Source organism: Clinocottus analis, unplaced genomic scaffold (genome assembly GCF_023055335.1).
Source record: "Clinocottus analis isolate CAN_PGR_092001 unplaced genomic scaffold, fCliAna1.0.p SCAF_16, whole genome shotgun sequence".
NCBI lineage: Eukaryota > Metazoa > Chordata > Actinopteri > Perciformes > Cottidae > Clinocottus > Clinocottus analis.
Window position 1 is genome coordinate 7835082 of NW_027175887.1, and position 27045 is coordinate 7862126.

At 37.8% G+C, this 27045-nt stretch overlaps 1 protein-coding gene across 1 annotated transcript; it reads right to left on the reverse strand.

Annotated features, from left to right (window-relative positions):
- Positions 1-15722: 15722 nt before the first annotated feature.
- Positions 15723-26547, reverse strand: stxbp2 (syntaxin binding protein 2). The gene is made up of 19 exons (XM_068579092.1): positions 26483-26547; positions 23958-24007; positions 23790-23871; positions 23349-23425; positions 23175-23250; positions 22941-23044; positions 22423-22571; positions 22258-22342; positions 21520-21650; positions 21284-21391; positions 20822-20879; positions 20677-20742; positions 20219-20299; positions 19091-19232; positions 18784-18890; positions 18599-18697; positions 18419-18504; positions 16480-16640; positions 15723-16371 (listed from the first exon to the last, which is right to left on the reverse strand). Exons 1-19 carry the CDS (start codon positions 26517-26519, stop codon positions 16292-16294), a joined length of 1779 nt encoding a protein of 592 aa, XP_068435193.1. The 5' UTR covers positions 26520-26547; the 3' UTR covers positions 15723-16291.
- Positions 26548-27045: the final 498 nt, after the last annotated feature.

Genomic DNA, 27045 nt, shown 5'->3' on the forward strand with positions numbered 1-27045 from the left:
AGCAGAGTATTCCAGACGTCCCTCTCTACATTAAACAAAATGTTCTGGAGAACTCCAAGGCATTGCCCAGGCCAGACGAGATATATAATCTATCTAGCCTACTCTGGTATACCTATTTCTAAGGCTGCGCCCAGCCCCAACAAAAGAAGCTAACAGAACGCTGCAGCTTAAGTCCTCACTAAGACCAGGAAAGTGGATCACATCACTCCATGTTTGAGGTCTTTGCACTGGCTTCCTGCTGCTGGTTTATAAAGCACTTAATGGTTTAGGGCCTAAATACGTTTGTGATCTGCTGCTACTTTATGAACCATCCCGACCCCTCAGGGCGTCTGGTTCTGGTCTATTTTCTGTAACAAGAGTCAGAACTAAACACGGAGAAGCAGCGTTCAGCTTTTCTGCTCCACATATCTGGAACAAGGTAGAAACGTATGAATTGGAAGTACTGACTCTCGTCCTGACCACTTCACACTTGGTGTCCACGTCCTTTTGAAATATTGTTACGTATTAACCTGCGCTCTTATATCTCAACAAATTCAATTCTGCTTCGGACTCAAACAAGCCTGTGTCCTGTCCTGTATCCATGCAATGCTCTGTTTGGATGTCGCAGGCGATAAATAGATGTCGGGTGCCAAGTTATGCAAGTCTATGCACTCTGTCTCCAGGAAGAAATTAAACCTTGACTTGGAATCTTGGAGCAGAATGAGGTCTTAAGCTTTTGATTCCCCTTCATCTGTTATCCCTTTGGGCTTTTTCACTGAAGGGTGTAGGATTTCACTTCACTTCTGTATGGTCCTAAAAGGGGATATAGGGTAAACATACCATAAAGGAAATCAACATCACCAAAGTAGATTTCTTTCCATTGCAGAATCTTAAACAATTAAATGTCAAAGGAACAACATATATAACTTATTGCTAAGTAATAATCACGTTTTTACACAGATATCCGTACAACATTTATTGACTTGCAGATGTTTAAAACAAACATCACATAATCTACTCAAATATGTATGTGTCCTAAAAGCCAACTCAAAATAAATCAATGTAAATTAGACAAAAAACTTAATGAAATGGATCCCTAACTTTTAATTTCTGTCTTCACTTCGCCTCAGTCACATTTTGTTTTTTAGAGGAGATCTCAGGCCTGAGTGAACAGATTGGTGAGACCGGAAAGACTATTCATTAGAAAGCCAAGAAGACTGTAGAGACTGAAGCGACTGACAGTCAGACGGAAGCTGAGGTACAATCCTGATTACAATTTTTGACAACTCATATGATGAAATACATTAACAGCATTTGTATTTTTTAAGGGTAGAGCATGAGGAGTCCAAGGCTGCGGTCGAATAGTCCTTTTTGGTCAGGAAGGTTCCTAACTGAGTAAAATGACCAGAAAGTATCTAAGTGCTGGTAGAGTTCTCTAAATGCAAAGGAACAAACAACACATGGTTCTGATTGTGAAAAGAGCTTCAATGCTTCCTTACTCGGCTCATTTAGCATAGGAAACACTGGACCTTCCTTTATGAAAGGAAAAGAGATCATATTTTGTAACTATTCAACTAATTTAATATAGAGAGCATTATCTCTCTGTCTTTGTTTTTAAAGATGTGATATGGATGTAGAGGGCTATCCATAACACTTAAAGTGTGATTAAGTGGATCAGTTAAGTAATTTTGTTTTTCTCGTGTAAGAAATTTAAATTATTGTTAATGTTACGGACATGTATTTGTGGTTCAAACAGTCAATCACACAACTGATAAGATCAGCAAAGTACAAGCATAAAACACCATGTGTACTTTCTCTGTCATCGGTTTGTGCTTACTGATACGCAAAATCAGACTTGCAGATGCCTTTCTATTTCTGATCATACTGTAACCTTGAAGTGTGGGCAGTCATCAAATAATACACAGGCCCCTCACTCAATCTGATTTCCACTCACAGCACAGTGCATACCCATATTAAGTAATGGTATGTTAAACGTAATGAGATTTAGAAGTTGAAGAAGTTATATTTTAATAAAAGCCAACAAGTAATTACATTAAAGCCTGTAATTAAAATTGTAATAATTACACAAATCAAATGTGTTGGAAAACCTTATACACAATTACGGTGAAGGTTTTTGATAAATGTAACTTTCATCGGCTAATGTGCTTCACTAAAGTAAAATGATTTACTTGTGCACAACTAGCTCATAGAAGTAAAAGATAACCCAAACCTTTCTGATCAGTCAGTTTTACTATTATTTCAGCTTCGTGTATTGCTACCCGTCCAAATTACAGTGGTAAAGAAAATGAGAAATAATTCATAATATTGTTAAAACAGGTTTGACAGCTGCTTTGTAGTCCATTTAATATATTATCATTATCATATATACGGTATTATATACACTACAACCAAGAACCTTGGTGAATTTGTAAAATCTCTATAATTAATGTATTCACCCTCTGTTTTCAATATTGTAGGCTGCAGCAGGACAAAATGTAAATATTCACAGCGTTTACGCTTGCGCTTTTCGGAAAAAAAACATAATTTTGTTTGGAAGTTATTATGAACCTTCATCTTCTTTACTATTTCAGGTCAAACTACAACAACACTCGATGCTGCACACCTGGCAGAGTTTTATCTTTACCTTTAACATACTCGCTATAATACCAAGGATAAAAACAAGTCATTCATTTTCCCATTTCCTTTGGGGTTCCTTTTTAATGCTGTCTTTTTGGACACTCAGGGAACAACAATTACCATTCAGAACATATTGCAATGCCCTGATCTGACCTACACAGACATTATTATATTGATTGAAATAAGAAAATACATATATTTATATATTTTACTTGGGAAATAGATTTTTTAAGAAAACAAATCTCTTTAAACTACTGATGTGGTGTTAATAACATACTAAATCTGTCCTATAAATATATCTTCCTCTTCACCGCTCCCTCTCTTAGCTGGATTTATTTCTGATCACGGTGGCAATACCTTGTGATCTTCTAGCAAGATGACAAATAAAAAGACATGTCTGCTCAAAACTTGGAAATAGAAGTTAATCTTGAATATGATCTCAGACTTTCCCTTCATTGAATCAGTCCTCAGGAAAATATTCATGCTATTTATGATGAACATATTCTGGTGTTAAATTATCTGAGTTGGCAATCCTTCTGTTCCCAGGAGGTACACAACACTTGTCTAGTGTTAATGTAGAGACCATGGCCAGAATTTAATTTGAGATTTGTATGTCCAGTAACTATACACCAGTGACATTTCAAGGCTTCTCCAAATTTAAAACTCTTCACTGGCTGCAATATCAAATTGAATAGGACACATGTGTCATAAACTGTTTATTTATTAGATACATTAATCCACAAACAATGCAGTGCACTTTTTCAATTTACCACTGTGTATAAAGTGGGCATTACTGGTGAAAGCACAATTAAGTTGCAAAATATATAAACCTCATAATATCATCTGTTACTGACAGTGATTTTTCACAAGGAGTACAATTATATTAATTTTCAAGATTGTGCCTGTATATCAACAATGTAGACAAAGTAAACTAACAAATACAATTAATTTGATTTATTTTGACACACACCACAAAACCTTTCAAATAAACCCATTTAGTGTGATTTTAGTGCATTAGTTTTTTTAATACTATAAAGAACTATTCAATATTTATTTATTTGTATAATATCTCTATGCAGTGAACATATCACCAAGGTCAAGCATTCCTTGACTTGTGTGGGACACTTAAGCTGAGTGTATAAAAACAGCAGCTCTTGACGTCGGCTCCACAGAACGGCTTCCAAGATGTGTTGCTGCTGCAAACTGTTCACATGTCTCCTCACGAGCCACTTGTACTGAATAACAGAGAGCAACAGGCACCATAGTTGATATAGCAAAGTTTTCACTTTGCTTGAATGAGTATTCAGCAAAGTTACAATGTTAAAGTGTGTTGTAATAATTAAAAATAATATATATATAGATATATATATACACAAGGGCTTTAGGGCAATTTCTGAGTATATAGTAGAAGCAACGAGAGGAGTCCTTGGTCATACTTTAAGCTATACGTTACATAATCATACAAATAAATATTTAGCTTAAAGCAGAAGTGATCACAGTTTTGATTTCAGTAGAGGTATTGTAGTCCAATCTTTTCACAGGAGGAGCAGGCCACTCAAACGTCCCGGGTCACAAAGGTGAGCTCTCGGTCAACAAGCTGAGAGGCAGGATGCTAGAAAGGTGACTCTTCATTCGGTTTAAGGTCAATAGTAAACATTTGAATTGTTCACAAATTTGAACTGATGGCTTTATTATATATTCAGTTCACAGGCTAATAAAAATGTGATTTACTATTCATCAGCGCAGAAATGAGAGAAGTGGCTGAGCAGGAGTTGGTGGACGCGAGTGAGCGGGTCGACTGCGTTTGTTGTCTATCACTCTAAACAACAAGTTAAGTCTTGAAAATATTTGCTAGTCTGATGGAAAGGCAATGACAATACAAAAAATCTAAGGCGAGGGGGGTGTCGTTAGCACTGGGGATTTTAATGGCACTAGATCAAAGAGCCAATGTCTTCCCCCCTCCGATGCCCATGCCATATAGTTGTTGAGCAGTAACTCTTGCAACGTGTCGCAGGCTGTGCTCTTGAGCAACTTCTTAATGCCCTTCACCCCATCTGGTCCAGAGGCATTGTCACTGAGGTACAAAGCAGTCAGCTTGGCACCCGCCAGCATCAGAGCGTCACTCAGTGAATTCAAGGCAGGTGGGATCTCAGAATGCAGAACTCCAATAACAGCGCTTGAATTTGCTCTTCGTCTCGAGGTCCATGGGGATGGCCTTGGCTGCCTCCACCCCTCTAACCTCAGAGCCTCTAAATCATCAAAGTCCTTGATCCCCTTAACCATCTCCTCCACTCACTGGGCATCATCCAGCTTTTTTCCTCCCTGGCCCTTGTAGCTCAGTTCTACTTCCTCTACTTAAGTCTCAGCCAGAGAGTTGGTGAAATGTGAAACAATATCTGTTGACTGTGACTACTTACCACCACACATATGGGGTACAAATGGAAGGAGAAGAAAGGAATGACTGAAACTTACCATGAGCCACCACAGGGCCAGGACAAGGACCAAAAGGGACTGAGGGACTGAGGCCTTGATGACAGGTGCCTTTTATATACAGGTGCTGATTGGGAAGGAGCCAGAAGGATGCGCTCAAAAATCCTACATTTCTTCTCTGTAGAGCATTCTCCATGACATATCATTCAAAGCACCTCTGACGCAACAATTAAAATAAGCAGGCAAATGGTAACGCCAGGTTAACAGCAGTACCGGACTATTATTACATCTGAATCATGCAATCACAGAAATAAAAACTTACATTTTAGTTGATATTACAACACCACTGAGGGTAGGTAGCCAACTTCAGAAGCTTCATAAGACATAACCCATTTTCCAGCCATGTGCACCATCCCTTGGAAACCGTTACAGTTGTGTTGTCACTTTTTGAAACACTTTGTGAAAATGCTGCATCAAATTGGTGAAGATATTTTTTTTTTTGCTTGTGTTTTCTTAATTTGCAGTTTGTTGATGTCCCAGGGTCATCATACTACTAGCTCACACAAATCCCTTTCAGAATGTAAATCTGAAACCATTGGCAAATTGCTCTCTGAGATTATGGGAGGATTTAACATTGAGTCAGTAACACTTGTCAGAGTAACACTCACTGTTATGGAATGACAATTGGCTTCACTATTGTGTGGTGTTCATATTTTGTTATTCAGAGTGCGTGGGTCTGGTGGACCCGCTGCATCTTTGGGGTTTTAATTAAATACAATCAAACAATTTTAATTCAAAATACTCAATAGATGTTTAATTCATCCCAATTACAAGCAATATAAACATATGATTAAAATTTGCCCTTCACATTTGTTAGATCACATTTATAAATGAATGTGCTACTCTCGTTCCTTGATGTTTCTGAGTGGCTCCTCCATCAGGCTTCCCTGTGTACACAAGTAAGTTCCAAGCAGGCAGCCCAGATCTTTATTCAAGAAGACCATTCAATTCACAACTTTTTTATATGCATATGTCTTCACTTGCTGACGTGCTGGTCCTGGGGCTCGTCATCATTTTGGAATTAGCTGAGGTCAACGCACAGGACCCTGACATCAGAGCATAATTAGAGCATAGAACCCTGAGGTCAGAAAAAAGAACCCTGAGGTCAAAGCAGAGAACCCAGAGGTCGGCGCATAAAGCCCTGAGATCAGATAAGTCATGTCTTCACTTGCTAGCTGCTTTTTTTTGTGTAGGTTATATAATGTTAAAAGAAAGGAATATTTAGTTAAAAGCTTGGTAAAGGTGCTTTTGCCTTTGTGGCGTCAAACACACAGGAATGTTCTTGGACCTTGGAGCCAATGCTATTTATGTGAACACTGCAGGCTACTGCTTGTACATTTGACATCCAAGATATTTTTAGAGGTAGACTTTGGCTCTGTTGTTCGTGTTGGCCACTGCAGAGGAGTCGGCAACAATGCATGTGATATAAAGAAATGTTCCTTTGTTTAGAATGACCATTCCACACAGCTGTCTGTATGTTTTTAATTCATGACATTAATGGCATGCTACTGTTTATTGTTGTCTCATGTCTCTATGATATGTAGTTGTTAAGGTGATTCAATACAGCATATGAAAAATAACAAATACAAACCCAACAATCACTATAATTTGAATGTAAAGAAAGCTTTGGTTAAAACATGCTAACTAAACATTGAAATATACATGTCTTGTATATTTGGAACAAACACAATAGCTTTACCTTTAGACTCACCCTCTCCAACTTTCTTTTCCCTCCTAGTAATTTGTTATCTCTTTACAAATCAATGCGCTTCACGATAGACTGTCAAGCAAGAATGTCAGTTACATAAATCCTGCAAACGCAACTGTAAAAAGTCAGCACACCAGAGATCCTCCCCTGGTGTGACTGACCTTTATACTGAAAGCATGGAATAATCAATCAAAGAAAAAGACACTGCAATTTGGTTCTCTCATCTCAGTCATTGAGGAGTGTAACCCCCTTTTAAACCTTCTCAGGCTCCTCCTTGTCAAATGTAGACATGTCATATTTCAGTTCAAGGGCATAGTGCAGAGACTCATCTATAAACATCTACAAGACACAAGGACATACAAAGGAGTGACTAGCTATTTACTTCTTTTTTTTTTAAATCGTCTTTTTACTCAGGAAAGTAGAACTTGCAGTAATAATGCAAAATATGTTTTATGGATTTACTCTCATTGAAATGCTAACATAAGTTGCGTTTAACATGTAATTTGTGACACAAGAGCATACAAATTGTCAAAAATGTAGCTAATGTAAGCAGAGAGTAACTATTCCCACAAAGTAAATAGCGAATAAAACATAATGTGAATCATCTCATTAATAAAAATGTAAAGTAGCACTACGATGCTGCTATTAGTCAACATTTCCCTGCAGCACTGAAGGTAGTTACACTGAAAGAAATCTGCATCGTGAAATTATGGTATTTCTAATTGTATAATTGTGTCTCTTTAAAAATGTTATAACTATCGTACTGAAGCACAACAAAAACATACATTTAGTTTGGGATGTCACTGTTGACCTCTAACAAAGCTTAATTCCAGCTCAAATCAGATGATGCATTTTGTTGCAGTCACAGTGAGACAGTACAATGGGCCCTGTGTGACATTGCACAAACATACACACGTATGTAAAATAAAACTATAAAATAGTTGTTCCTTACTTACACTTTTCATTCATGGGGAAAATACATTTGAGTGGATGTAAAAGCCAAAAAAAAACACTGAAAAGGTAAGTGTAGAAGTAACACTAATTGGAAACTTGAGGTTTAGTTTGAAAAATAATTATCTTCCCAAGCAACACTATCAGAGATATGGCTTAAAATAATTTGAAATTAATTTACACAATCCAATGAAGTTGGCTTTATTTGCAAATGTAATTTTTTTTACATAAAATAAAAATATTAATTCTTTAAAGTAAATCAAGCAGGATTTTATTATAAGCACACAGTTATGGAATCTCCGACATCTTGTTTATTGACACAGGATTTATTTATTTTTGGTCTTATCCTTCTCTAGATGGCAACTGCACTGCAGCTCTGCAGCTATTATGGAATGACGCTCGGCCTCAGTTTGATTTCAGACATCTGAGATGTGCAGTTGTTCTGCAACTGTATACCAGTGACATTTACATGCTTCTCCAAGACCACAGACTGTGCATGCCATGGCACAGTCCAGTGAGATTAGTATTGCTAACACGGAAGATCATGAGGGAAATAACATTGTATTATTGAAACAAGTAGCTGACAGTTCTGTATCTTAATGAAAATAATTAATTTTTCTACACTTAAAAAAGGCCCTGAATGAATATACTATTAATTTATTTGTGATATTTGATGACATACTCGTGAATTGATAAAATAATACAAATGTATTATTCGTAAAAGATTATTAATAACATTTCGCAAAGAGAACAATAAGAGACATTTCTTAAGATACTTTTTATATCCGTGACCCTGAATGGAATGGCTCTGAACCTGTTTTATGGAATAGTTGACTCTGTTTAAATAGATTACTAAATCTGACATTTGTGAATGTCCCTTATAATACTTGTGTGTACTTTTACTTCAGTAATAGTTTAAAGGCAAGACTACATATTACACTGTGGTTTTACTATTTTTACTAAGTAAACATCTAAAGACATCTTCCAAAAAAGCTTCTGCTTCAACACTCCAAAATTGACAAGCCATGTCTTAAGTGTTTATTTTTACTTACGTTTTGTCATATTTAAACTTAGCTTACCTAATTTGGATAAACCCTGCGTGTCAATATAAAGACCAAACTGAGAAATTATTGTTTATAATATTTCTGCAATTTCTGTGAAGATCAAAATGTTACACCACTTTTTCATAATGTGCCATTGAGACAAAATAGACATTACAGAAATCAATGCCTGATGTTGTACTGAATTAATATAGTATCTGTAATATGTAAAATGTTAGAATAATTATGTGTTTCAACTAATCAAGAGCAAACATGAAGTAGCGATCAGGTTTAATTTCTGTTTTTATTGATTGGTAGTTCATACTTCTTCTCCAGAGGGATTTGTTATGAACAAAAAGGAATGTTGGCTAAATCTTTGACACTGACAAGCAACTTTTAATTGCAACCTAGCTACAATTTCTGTCTTTGGATAAGCAGCTAAAACTGCATTATCTTATACTGCAAACATTACATTTACATTTGAAAAAGCAAAGCAAAGACTTCTTACCCACACCACTAAGCTTGAAACTTTAGCCAGCTATAAAATTAAATTAAATCAAAAATTAAACGCCTCCATAAATAGCCTACCCGGTTCTGGAAATAAAAGCAATAAACTTGAGTTGTACTATTAAAAGCTTCTAGGTAGTGTGGGCAAATTAAAACTACAGATAAAATTTTATAAACTTCGTTCAATCAATTATTTTCCCAGACAATTTCTGACACTTTACATTTAACTCTAATGCTTTCCTCAAAAAACAATTTACCGTGGCATACCTGACTAATGTTTATTGCCACCATCCTTCTTATCTTTCTTTCCAACCCCCTTTCCCTTTCCTTGCACTGCTTTGTCCCTCCCCTTTCCAGGATCCCCTTTCCATGTATGTCCGTCCTGAGCCGAACCCTTCTGCAGCTGAGCTGTGTGAACCTTCTCAATCAGAGAGAAGCAGTCTTCCTCTGGACTGATGGGGCTGTTCATGCTCCCCTGTTCATGGGGGTTGGGCGATGGCGGCTTCGAGTGAGATCTTCTGGGACTGGCGTGGCTTGGAGAGCAGTGCATGGAATCTTCTTTCGGGATAAGGTTTAAGTTAAAGGACAGGGGCCTGCCAGTTCCTGGGCTCAGAGGGATCACAAGGTTATCTCCCGGGGCTCCGAGGGTGAGGAAGACTTCTGGGAACGTACATGCTTGGTTGGTATTCATTAGTCCCTTTGACAGTATAGATGAAAAAATGCCTCTTTTATTACAACAATATCAGGCAACAAGCTCACAAACAACACAAGCTGTGACACAGCTTACCTGCTCTGGAGTGAAGCTCATGGACACCCTCACTGTCACCTGTGAAGAGACAGCGCGTCATTGTTCTACACGGAGTCGTTGATGCTGAGTAGTTTTGTTCAGTGATGCTGAGTAGTTTTGTTCATTCACAGACTAGAGTTTAAAATAATAATAATCACTAAAAGCAGAAAGATGTATGATTATCAACAAAACTCACCCTATGGTATTTAATAATGATGAACTTCAGTTCAAATAATTACAGAACAATCATTTTAGTAAATGCATGTAGTCTACTGAAGTTACTTTATTTGACCTTATAAAAGCATATATACACGTTTTAAAAATATTAATGAACAAGTCACCTGTGCTGTGGAATTTTGCTTTTGCTGATATTCTGTCGCCGGGGTGAATGAAGTAGACTTGGGGACGGCTCTGGGGGAGCCAGATTCTGCATGAGCTGCCTGGGATTGTGAGGAACGTCTGTAACAGTCCTCCCTTGATGCTGTTGTTGTACTTTCAGACAAAGCGACGTGGCGTGGAGAACCCTTGCAGAAGAAAAAACAAAACAAAAGGCAGATGAGCTGTCAAGTACTCTGCTTTGATTTATATAATCATAATTAACTGTGGGTATGAGGCTGTTCATATTTCCGTATATCAACATACTTTCCTCCTTTACATAAAAAACAGATATATACAGTAATATGCTCCATGTCAAGAATGTAGAAATCTTTCTTCAAAATCATTTTAGCTCAGCTCAATATCACTCTTGGACCGCCTATAGAATAGATGGATACAGTATATAGATAGATACTTTATTTTATATATATATATATATATATATATATATATATATATATATATATATATATATATATATATATATATATATATATATTTGCAATATTTCTTATGTTTGTATAATACAATTATTATTATTATTATTATTATTATTATTATTAATAAACAATCATTTAAATGTTGAGAAACTTACTGGGATTCCAGCCTTTGCATTTCTACCATTTTCATTACTTTCAGAGTTCCCACATATCCCTGGGAGGGTCGGCAGTGCAACACGCTGATCGTCTAGCCGTCGTCCCTGACTGGAGGAAATGACTTTGAAGAACGCATCAGCATCTGCACCTGCTACGGAAAGACAATAATTATTACTATGACATCTCAGGGACAGAAAACACAAACCTTCTCTGTGTTTGTCTGACCTTGTGCCTGTACACTATTCAAAGCGCTTCCATTGTGTTTGGGAGTGCTAGGTGTACTTATGCTGGGTTGTAAAGAGCAACGTTGCTCCTCCATACGTCCACCTTGTGCATGACTCATCATTTTAAGGAACTTGTCCTGGTCAGCTGGAGATGCCTCCTAATAAAGATATAAAGAAAGAATGTATATAAGAAGTGGGACAACTTGCAGACAATTTGGGAAATAGAGGCCGACACAAAAAAAAATAAGTACTTTATTTCCTCTTCTTAACACAGTTGACAAGGAGCCTCCCTATCACTGATGTTATTTTACCATTTTAATCAAGTATGATTACAGGACAGTAGGTGTGTTGGCAAAACTATAAGCTGTGTATTGTGCAGCGTGACCTCTCACCTGCTGATGTTGCTCAGGTTTGGTACGGTTGATGGAGGGAGACCTTCGGGGAGATTTATTAGATGCGTCTGAGCTGGGATGCTCTTTACGTTGAGAAGACGGGGTACTCAGATTTTGGGAAATTTGGGGTGCATAACATCTCTGTTCATCCATCCTTGAGCCCTGTGGAAGAAAAATAGGATTCATTGTTATAATGTTGGATCAAAGCAGTTGCAAATATTCTACACCCGCAAAAAACATTTCAGAATGTTTTCACCGTTCTGTGTATCAGACCAACCTGGGCTTTAGAGACCATGTAACACAAGTAGCTTGCATCCCTCTCGGAAGCAGTTGACGTTGACGTGGTACCTCCATTCTGTATCCCTGGCAACGAAGGAAGAGAGACCCGCTGGTCATCCAGCCGTCGGCCCTGAGAGTTGGCCAGCAGGCTGAAGAACTTTTCAGAATCCGGACCTGAAAAAAGAGACACGTGAGTTTTAAGGTAAAATGTGTGTTGTGGCACAATTCAATTATCATTGTAATAACATGAAATGCAAGAAAAAAAACAGGAAGGCAAACATATTATTCTAACCGTTGGGCACAGTGCTCTGACTGGGTTTGTGTTTGGGTGTGGACTTGGGACTAACATTTAAGACACATCGCTGGTCTTCCATTCGCCCACGCTGGGAATGACTCATGAAGGAAAAGAAATCATCCTGTTCCGATGGAGTCAAAGCCTGTGTGGAAAGAAAGTGTACAGTGCATATTTAGGTGAGTAAATAAAAATAAATGACATGCAAAAAGCAAACGAGGTGCTCAGATTGCAGATGTAAAGCCTTATTGTTTTAGTAAATATATGTGGTTTAGCTTCTCGTTAAAGGGGATCGCAGTGACTTGATCCTATACCTGTTTTTGAGATGCATTATCTTTCGGCTTCGGTCGTTCCACGTGTGAGCCGGGGCTGAATGAGGCTGAGCGTGGAGGACCTGAACCAGATGCAGATGTAATCTTTTTTACGGAAAGCTGGGTTTCCGGGGCTAGGATGTGAGGTAGAGAGCACCTTTGCTCATCCATTCTGGAACCCTGAAATGCATGAGCACCTTTCAGTTGATTTTATCACGGGGCACAATTTTAACACATAAGGTTTTGCACAAAACAAGACTTCCTGTAATAATGTGACCATACAAATCTTTGCCCGAAAATAATGTGTTACTCGTATTTATAGAAATGTGCAATAATTCAACTGCAATATTAAAACTGGATCTATACTTTACATTTTAAGACATATTCTTAACTAGTTCCTATTTATACTATTGTTGTATTTGTATTTTACACATTAATTATGTCCCACTTCTTCCCATTGGTACACTGTGGTCATATATTGTATGTGTCTCATGCACATATTTGTACATATTTTTTTATACTTCCCATTCTCATTCATTCTCGTCTCTATTTTTTACTTATATTCTCTGTTTACATTGCATTATATACGGCAATATTCATTCATTCTCGTCTCTAGTTTTTACTTATATTCTCTGTTTACATTGCATTATATACGGCAATATTCATTCATTCTCGTCTCTAGTTTTTACTTATATTCTCTACATATGTTGCGTTATATCCAGCAACATGTACATCATTTGTGTTTTACATAGTCTTTTGTCTTATGTTTGTATATAAGATAAACTGTAACTGTCTACTTGGGTATCAGTTGGGTAAAGTATTTCTGATTATCTCATTTGTGCAAATTATTTAGATCAATCTGGTTTTAAAGCATTTAAAGCCACAGCCAACATCAACTTTCATCAATAGCTATTAGAAATGTAAAACATTTTGTTCTTTAATAAAGGGAAGTACTAACCTGGACTTTAGAGACCATGTAACACAAGTAGCTTGAATCTCCTTCTGCAGATGTGTCATTTTCCTTTTTTAATCCTGGTAATGATGGAAGTGACACTCGCTGGTCGTCGAGCCGTTGGCTCTGTGTATTTGCCAAGAGGCTGAAGAACATTTCAGAATCTAGATCTGGAACGATGACATGTGAAAACAGGTGGAATAGTATGGTACTGTATAGAAAATAACTCTAAAAACATGAATGCAGCATGTCTGAAACTGGGTCAATTGGGAAGAAATGGGAAGTAAAGGCAATTGCATGCAATTGTACAGCCAGTTTCAATTTTTTCACCTGTCTTTGAGGTACTGGGCACAGACTTCATATCTGTGTGTTTGGGTGTGCAGGGAACACTCCTGCTAGGATCTAAGGAACAGCGCTGGTCATCCATGCGTCCACGCTGACCATTGCTGATCATATTCAGAAAATTCTGTTGCTCATCAGGTAATTCTTCCTATTAGGCAACAACAGTGAGAATATTACAGCATTCTCAAAACGGTCAGGGGACAAAAAATTGTAATCATTAAAGGCAACAAGAATGACACAGTGGGGCAGAACAGACTATTATAGTTAGTGCTGTCATGCTCAGAGCGAACCCGTAATTGATTGTCTGGCATCAGCAGACGCTTCCTGCTTTGATCTGGAGTACTCTCTGTCACAGAAATCTGAGGTGCAGAGCCATGGTGGTTATTACTCCTATGATCCTGAGAAAACAATTCACATTTGAGGTAGACTTCAGTCATGTGTTGATCCACTGAGCCTCCCACAACCTAGAGTCTATAGTACCTGGTAGTTCAATCCTGGCAATGACAGTTCCTCAAGGTGTTTCCCCCCATTGCCTGAACCTGTATGGAGTAGGGGGGAAACAATCAACAATACATCTACCAAAGGACACGTCCACGGTAGATGGTGTCTTTGTGTCTTCTGTCCCAACCTGCAAGTGTGGTTTTGATTTGTCCAGTTTTAACAGGACTCAAGGAGCAACACTGTTCTTCCATTCGTCCACGCTGTGAGTAACTTATTATGTTGAGGATTTGCTCATGTGCTGGGTTTTCCTGTTGAAAATCAGCCAGAAGGAAAAAAACAAACAGTGTGAACTATCACAACTTAAATTGTCCTAAATCTTTTTTGGGCTAATTGCCCAAGTGTTTTTCTCCACTCTCTCAAAGTAATAGTCCTGGAACCTATGATAGGGACAAATGCAAAATGTGAAAGTAATATGAAAATGTTGTATTTTACATAGCCAAGAAATAAAATACCACGGAGAAGAATACATAGGATAGAAGGTTTTCTTCTTTTGGTCACTTACAAGAATTCAACATCACTCTGTACACAAGTAACTAAAAGATACTGACTGATATTCTATACAATAATAACCACAATATCAGTCAATAAGGCATCAAAACAAAGTGGCAAAATGTGCACAAACTTACCAGCGCAGTGTCAATTGCTCCCGATTTTGAGTCCACTTCAGCAGCCTCCATGACAGAAAATAATTTTCAAAAAATGGAAAGGGTGCCCAACTGAAAACAAGATCAAATGTGAAACAGTAAAGAAATTTACTCAAAGGTATTTGCAGTAAGTGATGAAGAACCCATGCAATACTTCTTGAATGTATCTATTTTATGTGTCCTGTTTGATGCTACTCCAAATGTGTACTGGATATGCTTGGTGGAAAGCTTTTAAAAAGAGTTAAGTCCCAAGTATTAACCCATTGCCATTAAGAGCCAGTGCGCTGATCGTAATAGTACCATCTGTAATCCCAGATGAAAACATAATCCTCAACATGGTGAGGGATGATCTTTTTCACCGGTAGGTGTACATATTCTCCGTTCTGACCTTACGCGATACTTAAAGTTTATATTTGCATTTTTAAAGCCCCCACATAGTGAATGTATGGCATGTTATATGAGATGAACAAAACTGACACTGCTGTGATAAAAAGAACACTTAACTCAAATCATGTATGCAAATATCCTTAATAAATAAAGTCATATAAATACTGGTGAAAGGGATCAAATGGTAAATGACATTGTACTCTAAATATCGAGTGAGAATAACAGAACCATAAAGTATCAAAATACTTATTGGACCGAAGTGTAGAAATGTTGATTATTTTTGTCACACATGTTGAAAGTCCAGTGGAACACCACGCACAAGACACAATTTCAAGTGAATATCATGTTTCTTTTATTACTCATTTTTCTCAACAAGAAACAAACACCCACCACACTTGCTTGAAGCTATATATTAAAGCATATGTTAACTGTGCAAAAAGAGGTACCAGAAGAAGAAAAAAGTATTCCACACTTAATATACGTTACTTCTATTGGCTTATGTACATCCACATTAGACTTGATACGATTTTCTGTGAGATGATCCAGTTTTCAGGGAATGATGCGATTTTTAAAGTACAAAATGATGACAAATATATATTGTAGTAACAAAAATAACAATTTGAACGAGAATCGTAAAATAATCAAGATATTAAGAATGATATTAAGAATGTCCAATTAAATATTTTAATACAAATTTAATCACAACAGTATACAGAGCCCAAGTCGAAACAAACAATAAAAAGATCATTCGAAAACAAAATACAGAATCACAAATGTTTCCTTCTCTTGATACATATAAGATTTCACTTCAGACAACGGAGATGCTGTGACAGAGGACCAGCAGCCGATCAGCTCAAATGAAAGACTGAATCTTTTTTCCAGTGTGGATCTAATGATCTAACAGTCAGGATTAGGAACTTGGTCCAGACTCTTCAGGTCATTGAGGAAGCTGGTTGGAGTCAGGATGTGAGAAGACCCTGTCAAGGAGAAAGTTGTATTTATAATAAAAAAGAGGCAAAACCTCTTGAACGCTGCGTTTGGGACAAAAAAACAACAACATGACCTTTCCAATAGTGATTACTTACCGATCAGCACTTCCCACTTTCCCTCCGTGGCTCGAGTGACTTCGTAAGCAGAGCGCATCTCTGAATGTGACAGCCCACCAATCACAAATATAATAAGTCGAGGACCAGAGCGATATTCTGTTGGAGATTTATTTTTGTGCCACTGTCCAAACCGTGCACTGCTGTAAAAGATTTAAAACAATAATTGAGCAACAAGTAACTTTACTAAAACTCGGGCTGTTTGTGAGCAGCCAGTTTCATTACAACGAAACAATACATCAATAATCATACCCAATTTAAATAATATTAAGTAATTTAATGGTATGCAATGTTTTTCCTTTATACTGTACTCACATACAATTGCCCTTGGTAAATAAATGTGTAAATCATATAAATACATTAGTCCTATGGGAAGCATGTCAGAACACACAACTTGTTCCAGTCTGGAAGCAAAAGGCTCATCACCTAAAATCAGCCGAGTAATAAGTATTACATGTTTTTGTTATTTTAATGACAACAAGGCGATTCAAAGTGCTTCACATAGAACCATTAAAAGGATCAAAACATAATGCAAAATAAAACATTTAAAAACAATTAAGAACATTCATGAGAGCATTAAAAAACAGTCAAAAAGCAAAAAATAGAATAAAAGTTGCAATGCAGTTTAAGAAATAAAATGCAGTCGTGAGATGAAGAAATGTATTGATATTCTTGAATTTGGTTCAATTAAAGGCAATACCAAACAGAAAAGTCTTCAATCTGGTTTTAAAGGATCTGAGGGTCTTAGCAGACCTGCAGCTTTCAGGAACCTTGTTCCAGAAATGTGGGGCAGAAAAGCTAAACGCTGCTTCTCCATGTTTAGTTCTGACTCTTGGAACAGAAAGTAGACCAGAACCAGACGACCTGAGGGTTCGGGATGGTTCAAAAGGTCGCAGCAGATCACATATGTATTCAGGCCCTAAACCATTCAGTGCTTTCTAAACCAGCAGCAGGATTTTAAAGTCAATCATTTGTTGGACAGGAAGTCAGTGCAAAGACCTCAAAACTGGAGTGATGTGATCCGCTTACCTCTGCTAATCAGTTTTATAATGTAAAAAAAAGAGATCAAATTAACCTCTTTTCCAAATGTCATGTCTGGTTTCATACAGTATCTATAAATATATATTTATACGCACATATAGCCATTATATATTGTGTGAACATGATTGACTACTCAGTTTTAATTCTGCACTTTGCTAAAAAGGAAGAGGGCGAGCATTGTGCAGATTAGAAGTGAATCCAGACCATTAAAATGTTCATAAGAACCGTCATCATGGTAGGAATTCCCTGGGGGATTATAAATTAATAAAAGTAAAACTGGCTTAATTTCAATTTTCTCCTTGATTCATGTCATCTCAAGCTTGGCTCAGTTACAGGGATAAAAGCTTTTCTTTGACATCATTAATCTGTCTGCTACCCCCAGTTAGAATTACCACTTCCTGGTTACATGCCTCTACCAACCAGTCCTGTTGCAATTTACATCCATGTCCGTCCAAAATGTAATCATTTCATAATTTTATTTTATTAGATATTTAATTAGTATATGCATTCTTGAGTTATGGCCAAATTGTGTTTTGTGAGGTCAATGACCTTTGACCACCAAACTCTTATAAGTTTATCCTTTAACGCAAAAGGACGTTTGTGCCAAATCCCCTGCAGGCGGTCCCAAGATATCGCATTCAGGAGACAAGCCGAAAATATGAAACAGATTAGGTTCTTGTGAAAGGACAGGAGAATATAAACAGACAGAATTGTTGAGCAGAAAACGAAAATGACAGCAACAGAGACCCAGAAAGCAAAGCAAAATACTGAAATTAACCGAATTAATGAATGAATATTACTGTGGGACATTAGGGAGTCTATGTATTTTAATCATCGTAAAAAATGTGCAGTTCATATTTGGGTTTCCAGCAGCACTTACCTGATGGCTGTCTGAGTCGTGTTGATGGGAGCAGGATCAGAGATGAATGGCCACTGCTTTCGGTCCAGCTTGTCATCTGTGGCATTCTGCGTTATAGGAACACAGATGGTGAAAACATCTGAAGGGCAAAACTGAGCAGGTCTGCCTGCAACACCAGAGACCAAATTCGAGGTTTAATACCTCCATGACGTCTTTGATGATAGGAACCCATCGAGAGAGCTGGTAGGTGCTCTCTGTGCGCAGCTTGCGCTCTGGCAGTGTTTTCCCGGCGTTGCGGCCCTGAGAAACAACATGATGTTATGTAAGAAAAACTGAGGGAAAATGTTATTTTAAAACTATAACCATATTGCAATCTAGACACCTACCCCAGCTATAATGTTGCAGCCCAGGTTCTGCAGGTTAGTGATGATGTTGCTGTCGGCCTGTATGTTTGCATGCTGGATGAGCTTGGCAAGGTTCTCCTCCCCGATGCCTGCATGGATAACCAGATATAGATATATAAAAAATAGTGAAGGCTTTGATACCACTTAATACTCTCATACTTCACAACTTTTATTATGTTAGCTCTTGCAATCAACAGTCACATAAAAGAATGCTGTTGTGCACACAAATGGTTGGTTTTAAAATGTTGTACTGTATTGGTTAAAATCAGAGGTTTTGACAAAATCGCACCTTTTTTCTTGTGGAATATGTACAGCAGGATGATGCGGATTTTATCATAAGTCTCAATTTCATTGTTGAGGAGCACAGGAACAATGCTCTTCATGGCATCCTTTAGAGGTTCCCCTTCTTCATTCGCACCCATTGCCAGGTCCTGTGGAAGAGTCTCGTGTTTAAGCATTAACTTCATTGCTGACAGACGACTCACAGGGCAGCTGACAGGAGGATTTAAACATATCCTAGGAACTGTGTGACCTGCTTTAAAACTATTGTCAAGCTTTATGATGAATTTGGACTCAAATTTAGCGCCAATCCATAACAAAACATTTTGTGAGCAACAGAAACGAGAGAGTGGCTCCAAGAACATATAAAGACACAACACATTGTTTTGTTTATAACGCTACACAGACATCTGTATTGAGTTGCCCAAAACAATGTAGAGCACTGAAACAATTGACAGCTGAGAAGGAGCTGTTGCTGGTTGGATCACACTGTCCATCTTTGAGCCAGAACATGCCCATTGGATTAAAGAGGCAGCTTTCAGACATGCTGACACTCCATTAGTGCAGTTGAGTGATTCATTCGTATAAAAAGGTCCCATTAACACTTGCATTTCATAATGCCATAACCATGCATCGCTTAACATTTCCTGTGTGCTTTGGACTCATCTGATGCTGGACTAAATGTGGCAGAATGCATCCCCTCAGGGAGACAAAGCATGTTTGGCTCAAACAAACAACCCACTGGGGTTTGGCTCTGGTCTTGATCGCGGCTTTATCCCAGGCTCATATTGATGGAGGGATTTCCACATTACTAAGTAGGACATGTGTTACTAAATGCCTTTTCAGTAATGACATAGATTCTTATATCTATATATATATGGATGGATGTTGATGTCCGGTCCCAAGCTTCTTATGTAATGTTACGATTCTACATTAAATAGAGCTATAAATAAAAGACGCCATAACGTCTAGGTCACTCAGCATGGAGAGTGAGAGAGACACTTAACTGATCCCCTGTGACACGAAAACTACAGACTGACACAATGTCCAAGAATATTAAACATCACTCTTTGCCTCAGAGTAAGTGAAAACACTAAATCGATTGAATTCCAAGTGTACACCCCAAAAGAGTACTGACCTGTTCCACTTCACAAAGCTTATCAAGAGAGGCCTTAAATGTCTTCATACAAGCTTCAGCTAGGTGCAAGTGAGTAGAGTACTGTGAATGAAAATGAATGACAATTATTGTTAATTTATGAAGTTATGACAAAATCATCACATGATATATAACACCGATAGATGGGAGACTTTCTGGAGCTACTGCAAAGATCCTTGACATGATGGACCATTAATGTAACGGCAAATTAGCTACAACATTTAAGTTGAGACTTAATTAAACTAACTGTTTGATTTTGAAATATCTTCTAATCAGAATGTCTCATGTCTTCTAATACAATATGTTCAAAATCCTTATTGAGGGAAAAACACTGTAGTATTAAGTCTTGCTCCTGATCAACTCAGAGTAATTGCTTTAAAATGGAAACATGATCACTAGATGATAATATTAAGTGAGGAGTTCATCTTCATCCCACTCACCATGCTCAGCTCCTTTTGGTACTGAGGCATCTTCTTTAACATCTGAGAGAGATCTTTTAAATTGGCCTAGGATGCAAAACATTTTTTTTTATTAAAAATTGCATTAAAACCTAATATATACAATGAGACCTGCATGAACACTCACATTGTCGGTGCACATTCTCTTGCTCTGACAAAAGGTGCGAAGAAGCTCTGTCACTTTCCTGCAACAATGGGTTTTGCAAATGATTAGTCAGCTTATGCAGGCATGTTTAATTCATAAAAATATAACCAAAATGCAATGTAGTTTGATTTTTTTTATTTAAGTTCCTTACATGGTCAAACTGTAACCAACATATATAGAAAGACATCCCCAAAGATGTTGTATGTTTTGTGTTACCTCAATGTACAAGCTTCATTATGATTATTACAGTTAAATTCATTAGTTGCAATACTCTAGACCAAATATTACTCTACTATGTAACGTATCACTTACATTTATTGGCATAGTATAGTGTACAATTGCTAACTTTGAGTGTGTGTTTCCAGGAGAAAGCAATGACCAAAGCTTGTTTGGACAGTTGACTGTGACGCGAGTGATATTCTCCTCTCGTTGTGACGGACTTACTTGGTGACATCAGCAATGTGCATGTGTCTCAGCTGAACCCAGAGCTCGTCATCTTCGTCCAATAGCACTTCTCTGTCATTTGAATTCCCAATGCCGGTTGACTGGTACCTTTCAAAAATAAAAACCAGGAACACATACAACATAGTTGACTATGGAGAAATGGTTTGCCCAAGACAGTGAAGTGATCTGGCGAAGCAAAGGAGCAGCAGTATCTATGTAATACGATGCTCACTCACGTGTAGATATCCTGTTTGATATCCAGCAGGTCGTAGGCCATTGCCTGGAAGGTCAACTCATGAAGAATAGGCGTGATGGGATCAAACCCACGATCAACAATCAGGAGCTGGGATCGCGCCTTATCTGCACCCTAAAATCAATGAACATAAGATATAATTTCAGCCTAATCAAAGATTTGATGCACAAGACATAATAAATTAGGACATAATCTAAAGTATGCATTACATAAGAACCTTCATAATTTTTTTTGTAAATTTGTCATGCAGTGAAAGTCTTATCAGCTTTTATCAATACGGGCTCATCCCTGCCTGAGGCAGCATGAGGCAGCACTTTGGCAAAAATGGTCAAGTACAGTAAAAAATAAATAAAGAGAATGCTTTGTTAAGCACTTCAGATGTATGGAGGCGAAAAGAAAATCAGTAATACATGCCTTTTAAGACCCATCTCAGGATTAAGGAATTGTCAGCTAAGAAAGCAGAAAAGGGGAAGAGAGAAAGGAAAAGGAAAGGTCCAGCAAAGCGTGAGAAAAATACAGGAATTAAAACCCAGAAACCAGAGAAACATCCTCAACCAGTGAAGGTGAAGAGCTGCCGAATCCCAAAGCAAGTTTATTCTCTTATGCAGAAAAGTTGGTCTGGCAGGAAAAAAACAGCTTAAGAATTTAGAATACAATAATTATATTAATACAGTAGAGCACAAAAGAATGGTCGTGGGTGGTGATCCAAGTAGTTCCTAACCTCCCCCATGCTAGGGTTGTCAGCTTTGTGAGCAGTGAGGCGCTGGTAGACCTCCTCAGCCAGTCGAGCATTCTCCTCTGGTCCCCTTTGATAGATAGAAACAACTGAATCAGCAAATTCAGTGGAAAGCTGCTTTTAGATTACTTTTATGCAAGGCTTTCATACTTGCGGTAACGGATTGAAGGGTACTCTTTGAGTGTATCACATAGGGTCGCAATCTGCTCTGCCAGAATTTCCAGCATTTTGTCTTTTCCTTCGTTCGGCTTAGAACTGTAGAAGGAGTACAGAGAGTTTGGATCGTCCAGGGAGAACACCTGTAGGGAGGAGAGGGATTGAGGTATGCTTCAATTTAACAATGTAATGTATGTTTACAACAATCAAGCAGCACAATTCATATTTTTACATTAACAATGGAAAATACGAGAAATTTTGAAATGTTATACTCTTAGTAATACACTCATAGCTAGGGGAGAAATTACTCTTGTTTCACTCTTCACTCGTGGCTCAGCAAGCAGCAAGTGGAGTGAAAATGCTCTAATAACCTGCTGTATCCCACCCACTTGAAACTCACTAAACATCACACAGACAAACTAGTGACTAGCTGTTTAACAAAATGGAGCATTTAGCAGATCATTTTCTCAGGAGCTGTTGGTCACCAAAAGTGATTGTGAATGATTCTTTACCTGAGACTCATACGGCAGGAAAGCAACATTGATCTCTTTCAAGGTCTTGACAACTTTGGAAACTCTGGATCTCCCAATCTCAGCAAAGAGACCATCTGGACAAGCTAAACATAAATGCAGTAGAAATGGTAATATGTTAATGTACATGTTTTACCTTAAATATTTTGCACAGAAAATGTTTCCTATAGGTTTAAACAGTATTACAATATGCAGAGTAGACAAAGACAATCTTACTATCGGTGAAGAAGATGTGTGCTGCTTTGTAAGTAAAGGCAGCATCTTTGAAGTCTTTAATGAGAGCATGAACCGACTGTAATTGAAAACAAATTTTGTTTAGAGTTTTAGGAAAATGAGAAAAATGACAATGAACAAAGAAGATCGTCTCGAGGGTAAAAGGCAACAGCTGACCTTCTCCACTGGTGAAATCAAATAAATGGCCTCCAAACTAGAGATGGGCTCTCTACGTTTATTGATGTCCTCCACAACTGAAAAAGGATAAAACAGACAATTTTACATTAAATATAAAAAATCTGATTTTATCAATATAGTTTAGTTTTTCTTATAATAAGGCTGGTGATTTTTTTTTTCATTTTATGACATATTTGTCACCATTTATGCACTGATGAACAGTAGACATTGTTAACTTAAGAAATATTTTGGTCATCCATTTGTATGTGACAAGACAGCCATAAATATCTCCCGATTGCTATCTGACAATTTGAAGAGTTTGGCAAAAATCAAGCAACACCTAAAGAAAGTTTATTGACATCTGTTACTTTTCCAAAGCTTGATCCCTTGTGTATGCAACCACATGATACAAGACCATTTTTTAATTATATGCATACTTACTGGTCACGCCCTCTGCCAAAATGTCTGACATCTTACAGCAAGAGGACAGAATTCGCATGCTCATGTGATCCACGATAAGAACCTAGAGAAGTACACAATAAAGAGAGGGTATAAATTCAGTGTGACAAAATCAGGGGATTTCTTCATTCCTATTGAGAAAACAGTTACCTTCCATTCTCCATCCTTCTTTACACTCTTTATGACCCCATTGAGGATTTCTGTAGAAGAATTAAATGCATGTATGGTTACAGAGCAATCAATCATTTGGAAACATTTATTGCGCCATACAATGACAATAAAAAGTTCACGTGCATTTGAGCAACGACTCCAATACAGAAATATCTGGCAAAGCGGTTCATAAAACAGATACCTATGATTTGCAGTGACTCATATTTTTGATACAGCATCCATTTAAAATTGATGTCATGGGAATATTTTTATTTACGAAGTATGACAAAGAGCGACATTTATTAGTGACTAAAGAGTAAAAAATGAATGTGAATTGAAATGTTGTCATTAATGCCTACAGTCAAAGGTTAAAGGTCAGCTGTGTGTCTAAAACTCCCTTAACCAGGAACCAGGAACTTTCTTGAAACAAACCCATATTTAGAACTTGTATTTACCAACTCGGTCGGCTGGGTGCAACTTCCTCATGTGAAATTGTTGTGATTACTGTGTACAGTGTGCCGTTCAGACAAAAGCATCGTTGTTCCAGTGACTTCAGAGACACAACAGCTGAGCCGTGGTCTTCCCAGTGAAACCAACTACAAAACTGAGTGTTTTCCAACAGTGGAAGTAGGCCATTCTGCCCATAATGCCATGAAATAAAACACGCAGAGCAGCTTTTCCACAAAACAAAATCCATTAATTTAGCTATTGTTTAGGCCGTCACATGTTAACCAGTGGTTTACCACCTCCGCTAAGAACTACATTGATGTGATTTTATGTTCATCACTCGACTCCCTAGTTTAACCTCATTAGAAACACAGTTGTGACTCGCAAAGACATAAGATTGATTCTTATTAGCCAAGTCTTATTACCACATCTATTCACTTGCTAATTGATGTGATAAGTGGCTGGTTAATGCAACAGTCTATTATAAAGAAAAACATCATTACTCTCCACCTTGTGTTAACGCTTATTGTAATCACTATGTTATGAATTGTTTCTACAATAAATTGGTGAGGTTTCTGAATATTTCAGTGGATTCATATCTGTTTCTGGGTCAAGACTACATAGGTATAATCTAGTCTGTACCAACTGGGACCACGTGAAAAATGAATCACTGACACATATTGTGTCATGCCCAACCCATTTCATAACAGGCAACTGGAAAAGATGACTAGTTGAAGCTCGGGCCTGCCACCTTAAAGCAGACCATAACAGCATTTTAGTAGTCTTAGTCTTAATCTTCACCTGTATTTGTTAATCTTTAAAATGTAGTTACATATCTGCATGCTCAATTGCCAGGCATCAGTCTGTCACTCACAGAAGGCTATTATGCTGTCAATGCTCTGAGTTTATTACTTGCGGTGACATATTTTATTTGGTATTACAGTGACAAAAAAGTGACAAGGAAGAAGCCTTGCAACCTGCTATGCTTAACGTAACTTCTGTCAACGACAATATTTCCAAGCATTACATCAAGCTTATAAGACCTGTTTACCGCTTTAACAACGTTTGCAGATTTCCAAAGTGAAGTCTGAGGCAATTGAAAAATAAAGAAACAGGAAGCTCTGAAACTTACATTTATAAATAGGCCTAGTGTAACAAATAGCCAGTAATTGTTGGCCTGGTCTCTGAGTCCTGGGCAAGTTCAGAGACACTTGTATAACGAGTGCAAAAATGCAAAATGATGAGCAATTCTGTGTGACTGTTTTTTATTTACGTCACACTGTGACATAATAAAAAAGGTTGCATCAGTGTTTAAAGAAATGTACCTTTAACAGTACAAGTTGTTTAGAACAACTGAACCACTTAAAGCACATACTTGTAAATGTCGTACAAACGTATGTCATGTAAAATAGCCAATACAATTACATAACGCTATTTGTCTTTGTAGAGATATGTGAACACACAATGTTTTAATAAACCATTTATATATCAAGATTTAACAGATACCTTACAAGCCCAAATTAGTATATGATATGACGTTATTGAAACATTAGTGAGGGTATTTATACACGTGAATATTGAAATATCAGCGACTTCAAACACTTTTTGGAACAAGTTATAATTTAAGTGAGGTTTAATTACGTACAGACTCAACGTTACGGACGATTTCACGTGAGTCCATCTCGAGTAAAGCTCGGACTTCCTGTCGGCGCGAGCTCGCTAACGTTAGCTCGAAGGTGCACTGTCCGACCATCGTCGCAGCACCTGCCACAGACGCCGATACTTTATCGATGTATACATCCGCCAACAACAAAGCCCCGTTTATCCTCCGCCAACGGTGTTACCCATACGAGCAACACAACACAAATATGTATTAATGACTTGGTCAGCGATGTATTATTCCCTCAGGTTTGTATTTCAATTGAGACTCAAACAGGAAGAACCTGAGGTCGACCAGCGGCGTTTCGGATAAAGGTTCAAAGAGCTCCAACGAGACGAATCAAGTTCACGACCCGTGTATTTGAGTTGTTTTCAACTTCTGAACGCGGATACAGATATTAAACGAATGTATAACTTACTTTCTCCAACTACCGCTTTCAGCCCACTCGGTGCCATCTTGACAGCGATCTGCTGGCTCGTCGGTCGGTCACTTCCTTGTTGTTAAAGCCTGTATGACTCGAGCACACGGCCATCGACAGTGAAATGTCGCCCCCTATTGGCTGATAATGGTATTGCATGAACACTAGTATTCTCACTCTTGACTATATGTATTGCAGAAGTGGGCCGTCAGGGCCTTATAAGCCTTCACTGCTGGCCTAAACAGAATCACAAAGTTATAGCTATTTTATAATTTCATTGTTTTTCACAAATACACTACATGCATTATAATTACTTTCCCTAGCATCTTATTTTCTCATTGTTAAATCTCTTGTCTTCCTCTGCCTTCAGCCTGCAGGTCTGCTTTTCAGAGCAGCAGGTTTTCATCCAATCAGATTTTTTTCTCCTGTGTCTCTATGGGAGCAAAGCAGGCCTTTGCAGATAAAAGTACACAAGGTGTGGACGTTGTGGTTGATTGTCATGGACCTCGACAAACCAGATCTATAGTTTGACAATCTGGGTGTATTCCTTGAGATGCAGCGCC